Source organism: Lactuca sativa, chromosome 1, assembly GCF_002870075.4.
Source record: "Lactuca sativa cultivar Salinas chromosome 1, Lsat_Salinas_v11, whole genome shotgun sequence".
Taxonomy (NCBI): Eukaryota; Viridiplantae; Streptophyta; class Magnoliopsida; order Asterales; family Asteraceae; genus Lactuca; species Lactuca sativa.
Window position 1 is genome coordinate 225,063,557 of NC_056623.2, and position 7,896 is coordinate 225,071,452.

General features: G+C 35.8%; 1 protein-coding gene across 1 annotated transcript; it reads right to left on the minus strand.

Annotated features, from left to right (window-relative positions):
- Positions 1 to 5,803: 5,803 nt before the first annotated feature.
- LOC111876963 (uncharacterized) lies at positions 5,804 to 7,058 on the minus strand. The gene is made up of 3 exons (XM_023873520.1): positions 6,818 to 7,058; positions 6,630 to 6,772; positions 5,804 to 5,932 (listed from the first exon to the last, which is right to left on the minus strand). The coding sequence occupies exons 1-3, from the start codon at positions 7,056 to 7,058 to the stop codon at positions 5,804 to 5,806; spliced, it is 513 nt and encodes a 170-aa protein (XP_023729288.1).
- Between the last annotated feature and the right edge of the window lie 838 nt (positions 7,059 to 7,896).

Sequence of the window (7,896 nt, forward strand, 5' to 3'; positions counted from 1 at the left end):
CAAACAACATTAAAATGGGGGATTATGTTTGAACTAGAATTAAAATTCATAAAGAAGTAAGATTGAAAACTAAATTCAGTAAAATAAATACACTTCTGATTCAGATTCCTATACATGCATTATGTTGTAGGATGTAATATGACGGTGATTCATGTTCAATCTAGGTTGGTAATTTAGATATTAACAAGCTCTAATACCCAAGTTGACAAAAGTGTTTTATTCAAAACATATTATTTAAATAAAACTTCATTTAATTGATTCAATTCAAACAAGCTTTTGCATCAAATCATTAAATGACATTAAGATCTTGCAACAATTACCAACAATATCCAACATTCCTAATAAGTTCCGGAATATGAACATCTAATCTTTGATTACACCAATTTTTGATCTAATTACAACCTATTAAGTGCATGTTACTAACATCAAATCATAAAACATGTAACACCCAAAAATTTCAAATAATTTTTCACATTTTAAAAACACACTTCCATTCATAATTGTTATAAAAATATCATTGTATCACATAATAATCCATAACATCACGTCCCAAGATCAAAATATATAAAAACTCCTCGTGTGTGTACTGATCAAGCCGGTGCCTTCCCGTGATCCTCACTGGTACCTGAAACACATAACAAAACACTGTAAGCATAACATCTTAGTGAGTTCCCCAAAATACCACACACAACACATACCAGCCACTCGAGGCTATAACTCTGTTTGACCCTCTGGTCAATGTGTCTCAGTGGGACCCTCTAGTCCCATAACTCTGTGGGCCCTCTGGCCCTAACTCTGTGGACCTTCCGGTCCTAACTCTATAAACTCTGAAACATGCATAGCATAAATCACATAGAAATCACATCATGCAAAAGCATACAAAATACTCTGTCACATAACTCTAATTAGCACTCTAGGTAAAGTATAGTGAGAAGACTCACCTGGGTAACTCGGTAATCTCGAACTTTACCAAGATGGAAACTTTATGGATCTATAACATAAATATCACTGAAATGGGACAGATCTAGGTCCATGGAGTACATTACACTCATAAAGTCTCCACTTTTGGGACTTTTAAGCCTATAAATGGTCCATGCATTCTTCAAACCAAAAAAATAGGAAAGTTTTGAACTTTATACCTCTAGATGAAGCTCCTTTCTTTGTAGATCTCAGATCCAAACTTGCACTTCAAGCCCTAGCCTCCACAAGCTCTTCTCCTTCTTCTTCACTAACACACCAAACACTTTAGCTCCAAACACACACACTCAAGCTAATGACGATGGAAGGCTCTCTCTTAGGGTTTCACTCACTGATATGGAGGCTGAGAAATGAGCCTTAGCATCCTTTAAATAGTGCACAAGCCAAACATTTAGGGTTTGCATCGGGACCCGATATGCCCAACGTAACCCTGGGTATGCCCAACGTACCTAGGCGAGTCCACGTCCAAATTAAGCGTATGAGTACGCACATCATATTCCCCAGTACGTCCAATGTACTCATTTGCTACAAGAACTCTCTCAAGGGACTACTCTTGACAACTTGACAAAATGGAAGGGTTAAATAGCTTACCTGAATTTCGGGATGTTACAAAACATATACGAATTTCATAATTTGATTAACTAGATTGATAAGAACCCTAATTCATTGATCAAGTGAAAAGAGAACCAATCAAACATATGATTAAGATCAAATCAAAGATTACTAGATGATAAACATAAAATCAAGTGCAAATTACAACTTAACAACAAACACTTAGGAATCTAGAATCAGAAATGATTGAGAAATTAGCCACACATGTCTAAGTTAACTACAAATCTAACAAGTATGATCTTCAAATCAACTTACAAAAAGAAAATTAAAGTTTTTCCAAAGTGTTAGATGATGATATGATACACCAAAATCGCCCCCTACCGTTCCAAGTCGAAGTTATGTTTGAATATGCCAAAAGAATATGATAAATCGAAAGTTAAGAATTCAAATTTTGATCAGATCACGTTACACGGCCCGTGTAACGTATGCCTTGCCATTACACTGCCGTGTAATGACTCTGATGTGCTGAAATACTTCCAAAGCACGGCCGCGTAACGTATGCCTTGCCAAAGCGCAGGCCGTGTAATGAACTATAAGATAGCCAATCTCTAATTTTCTTCATTTCTTTAATTTAGCTCCGAAAGTTCTGAAATTTCACCGAGAGCTTCCCTTGACCATCCTAAGCATGATCCAATCTTCAAATCACCCTGAAACATCCACACAAATGGTGAAATATCGATAGATCCTCGATAATGTCCTTAAATGCAAAATAAATGAATATTACACTGAAAATGCAATGCAATGCTATAAATAAACATGAAATTAGCTTATGAAAAGGTGCAATTTATGCACCTAACAAATCCCCCCAAGCTTGAACCTTTTCTTGTCCTCAAGAAAACAAAAAAAAAAATTAACCTTGGAGGAGATGAATGCAAATGCAAATGAAGAAAGGCAAACATAGAAGTAAAAAGAAAGAATGCCTCAAGTTATTTATCTCGACAACATAATCATGATTAAAGAGTTGTCAACCTATACCACAAACACATACGAATGAACTGCATTCCAAATCAAGACAGTAGAAGACTTGGAATACAAATATTTGCCAACCACTTGGTTTAATTGCATAGAACCATAATATAAGGCCTCTCCTAGTAACTTTTACTGTCAAGGTAAGTGCATCTCAATCTATAGGGCGTGCTCACTGAAGCACTCAACTCGTGTATGCACTCATTTCACAAGATGTGTGAACTCACTCCTATCAAAGAATCTACACTCGTTATTTAAGGTGGAGGGCACTCGACGTCGGTAAGGCATATCCCATTCTTCTTATTTTTGTCCCCATGCTCTTCAATAGCTTGGGGTTGCACAATCTTCATATCTTCTTCCAAAATCCGTGTCAACTCTCGGTAATCTACAATAGGAGATAAATCCATAACCATATCAGGAGCGCAAAAGAAATATACAACAACAAATATACAAAATAGAACCATATAATCATAATTATTGGCTTCAAAATAAACTTCTAATGCTAAACAAGCCAACAAAATCAAACACAAACGAATTTCGTATGAAAATATCATCATGAAAAATATGGAAAGGCTTGGTTCGGTTCTCTCTCTCTCTCTCTCTCTCTCTCTCTTTTTAATTTATTTATATTTATTTATTTATTTATTTATTTTCCTAGAAAGCAGCATGGATATGTATAAAGACTCAACTTAAATATTACAAAAGAAATGAAAAACAAACATAATTTTTTTTTTGATAACTTGATAAATTGACTTTTGATAAACTCTTTATAAATGACAAATACTTGTTGAGATTTGAATTTGAAATTCATTATTTTGATGATCTCGCAGTTTTTGACTTTGGAAAACAAATTGGTTTAAAATAACGATAAACTTATAATATTTACAACTAGAAAACTAGAATGAAAATAATAAACAACTTTAACAACTATTCTTTGGACACATTGATTTGATTTTAAAATGCAAAAAGGCTAATATTGAAAAAGCTACATAAATCCTATTATTATTATTTTTTTATTTTTTATTTTTTATTTTTTTTTCTAACCAATCTTTTTGAACCAAGCAAAGATCATGTATAATCCAACAAAGAGTCAATTTGTATAAACTAATTATTACAAAACAAAATAAAACAAGCATATATACAAACGATTAACAAAATAAACTAAAAACAAAACTAGACAACCAAATGAACTTTTATGCCTCCTTATGCCTTACCGATGCACACAATAACGTACTCACATGTATTTAAAAAAAAACGCCCTATATTTGATTATCACCTGCTGTGACCCGAATTATTTAAGAGGGGCTACTTATGATAATATACCTCAATGCACCGCCTCTAAGTGAATAGCAAATAAGTGTGTTCTCAATAGTTCTAAAGTTTCACAAATTAGTGACACCATATGTATAAGGGGTATAAGCAGACAAAACTTTGAACTTGACTATGTATTGTGACAAAAAAGTTAAAGGCATTCTAAAGATGAGAAGAAAGAGGAGAGAAATATTCATGAAATGATCCCAAAAACCTAAATGAAAAAGAACAAATATTTTTGTATTATTATTTTTATTATTTTTATTATTTTTTTTTATTTTTTTTTACTCATGCAATGAATGAATATGCAACTTTTTTTTTAGATTATTTATGATACACCCTTCCCCAAGCTTAAAAATATGCATCGTCCTCGATGGTTGGGAAGATAGCGGGACAAATTATTGAGGAGGATCTTGAGGTGGGAATGGAGGGGGATATTGATGTGGAAATTGTGGAGTGTATGGTGGGGGGTAATATGGATATTGAGGCTAATAAGGTGGCCATGTAGGTTGACCACCTAAACAAAGTACCCTATGCATGTCGGTCACAAGGGAATCCACATGTTGGTTGCGTGCTTGTTGATTGTCTCTAAAGGTATAAAACTCTTCCCTAAACTCCACCATCTCAGTATTTATCTCACAAACACTATCATAAAGTTCAGAATAGTCATGATGCAAACGCCGATTGTCTTCATGCAACCTACGAAATTCTTGCATATACATGTCATGATGGGGATACATGACAAGTTCTTGCTGCACAACAGCATCAGGAATGGGCTCATCCTTATCAGAATCAGAATCAGGTTCGGGCATCGAAACACCTAAATTGGACCTAAGGTGCCAGACAGTGTTGTGGATGGGATTGGACAATCGAAGAAGCTGAGAATTATGATGATCGATGCTAAGGTAATCACGACTATCAACAGCCCAATTAATGGCTTCTGTTTCATAATCGGTATGGAACAAATGCATGTTTTGAAAGATGTTTGTCGTGAGGCGAGTTTCTCCTTCAATAACATCGAGACCAGGTGGAAAGCGAATGGCAAGAGCTGGGTGTTTGAGGATAATTGTGATTATACCCCCACAAAGTAATTTACCATTGGTGCTATGGGATATTTTCAACAATTTGAAAATGATCCATAATCCAAAATCAGGAAGTTGATTTGGGTTATGAATCATACACCACATAAGCTCTAATTCTTTTTGGCCAGCCTTGCTTATCTCATTTTGTGGAAATACAATAGAAGCAAGGATGCGATGAACGGCCTTAAGAACATGATGAATGATACTTGATGCTTTAGCAGCACTTGGAAAGTATGTCAATCCTGAAATTCGCACCCAAAAAGCTTTAGCATCCTCTTGAAATGGAAAATTCAATATGTGAAATGGACCGTAAGTGTTAACAATTGGAGCGCCAATGAGTTCACATAATTGATTTTTATGCAACTGATAATTACGGCTAAAAGCATGGAATGAGAGATACTCGGTTCTTTGATTGAAAGAAACAGATGACAGAAATTCAAGAGTTGGTTGGACATACCCAACATCATGTAATTACAACAAACCTTCCCATCCAATATTTCTAAACAAAACACGGACTTGGTCATGAATATGGAGGGATTCAAGAGTGGACATGTCCGCGAATTTCTGTGTTGCACACCTACGACCAAGAAAGTTATGATACCTAGCTTCTTGTTGAGAGTCTAAGAATTTTAATGCACCCGAATTTTGGCGTGGAGGGTTTGGGTGACTTTGACTATCACTAGAGTCAACGACTCTAGAACGCTTGGAATTACCCTTTTTCCCACGCCCACGAGATGATGAAGCCATGAGAAAAACAAATTAAGCAAAAAATTTTGACTCTTAAGCACAATGCACAACCACTTAATATGACCAACACACAATCAACACTCAATATGACAATTTAAGCACAAAAATTAAAGCTTTTTGACTAATAATGCAAAGTCAAAGAATTGGAAGGAGAATACCCGATTTAGAGCTTGAAACACGAATCTGGTGCTTGAAATCACTTGTAATATCTTCCAAAATGCTTCCCCAAGCTTATCCTACAAACAATTTGAAGAAATTAAAACAAAATTTTCGGACCCCAATTTCTAGGGTTCTTCCAAAAATCCGAAAATCACCATGAAAATGGTGTTTTGAAGGTGCTTGAGTGTAAGGAAGAAGAAAGGGGAATGAACAATCATACCTTGCATGCTTAATTCAATGTAAGATCGAAGCTTGAGGTGTATGTGTTTGTTTTCGGTGTAAGGGGACGAGAAGAAGAGAGGGTCGCGACTGGATGAAGAAAGAAAGAAAAAAGCTGCGTTTTTTTATTTTATTTTAATGTACAAGCCTCGTTACATGGCCCATGTAATGGCAAGAGTAATGTTACACGGCCGTGTAACGCCAAAAGTTCTGAATCAAGCTTCATTACACGACCGTGTTTTGCAAAGGCATGCATTACACGGCCCGTGTAATGTTCTGAGAGACGCACCTTGATTTTTCTTATTTCCGCACCCGCTCACTTCCAATCTTCATAAAAATTATTTTTAGACTCCCCTAATTATTCTAAGAACCTTGGAACACAAAAACTTAAAAGAAAATGTCCATACGAAAATTTTACAAAAATGACCAAAATACCCCAGAGTTGCCTCTCGGGTAGCTGCCCTTGTTTAAAGTCGGTGGCTCGACATGGACCCCAATTATTTGTCAATCTTGATACTTTGGATCCGCTACTTCCTCCACTTCCTAGTTTTTAACCTCAAATCCTTCATAATAAGGCTTTAAACGATGACCGTTCACTTTAAATATCTTCCCGGTTTTCTCACTTGTGATCTCTATTGCACCATGCTCAAAAACATTAGTGACAACAAATGGTCCCACCCAACGGGACCTTAATTTACCTGGAATTAATTTAAAACGAGAATGGTAAAGTAATACCTTTTGACCTATTTGAAATACTTTGCGTGAAATCATCTTGTCATGGTATGCTTTCATCTTTTCCTTATAAAGAACTTCATTCTCGTATGCTTCATTGCGAATTTCCTCAAGCTCTTGTATGTCAAGCTTCCTCTTTTTTCCTGATTCATTTAAATCCATATTGAATTGTTTGACTGCCCAATAAGCTCTATGCTCCAACTCAACGGGTAATCGACATGGCTTCCCAAAAACAATGCGATATGGAGACATCCCAATTGGAGTTTTATATGTAGTGCGGTACGCCCACAAAGCATCATCAAGACGTGTACTCTAATCTTTCCTTGTTGTATTCACAGTTTTCTCCAAGATGCCCTTGATTTTTCGATTGCTCACTTTAGCTTGACCGTTTGTCTGTAGATGGTATGCTGTGGAAACTTTATGAGTAACACCATATTTCTTCAAAACACCCCGAACATATGATTGCAAAAATGTGTACCACGAGCACTGATTAAGGCCTTTGGAACACCAAATCTGGAAAAGATGTTAGCCTTCAAAAAATCTATCACAACTTTTGAATCGTTAGTACGGGTAGCTTTTGCTTCCACCCATTTGGAAACATAATCCATATCCAAAAGGATATAAGTAAAACCCGAAGATGATGGAAAAGGTCCCATGAAATCAATGCCCCAAACATTGAAAATTTCACAAACTAAAATGGGATTTAGGGGCATTTGATTCTTTGAATTTAAAGAACCCATTTTTTGACACTTATCACAGCTTGCACAAAAAACATAAGAGTCATGGAAAATACTTGGCCAGTAAAATCCACTCTCTAATACTTTTCTTGTAGTTCTTTGAGGACCAAAATGCCCTCCACAAGCATAAGAGTGACAAAATGCTAAGATAGAAGATACCTCATGTTGTTGCACACATTGTCTAATCATCTGATCAACACAATATTTCCACAGATATGGCTCATCCCATACATGCCTCTTGGCTTCTTTGTTGATTTTATCTCTTTGCCATCGAGTCAAATATGGTGGAAATTGATTTGTGACAATATAGTTCACAATATCTGCATACCATGGGACAACTTTTGCTGAAAATA

Bases quoted from the DNA above. Each gene is read 5' to 3' on its own strand.
- LOC111876963 (XM_023873520.1), bottom strand. From the start codon at position 7,058: ATGTCTCCATATCGCATTGTTTTTGGGAAGCCATGTCGATTACCCGTT. The intron at 6,773-6,817 runs GTCAAAAGGTAT...AATTAATTCCAG, and splicing joins ACGCAAAGTATTTCAAATAG to GTAAATTAAGGTCCCGTTGG. The intron at 5,933-6,629 runs GTTAAAAACTAG...AATTGTTTGTAG, and splicing joins CTTATTATGAAGGATTTGAG to GATAAGCTTGGGGAAGCATT.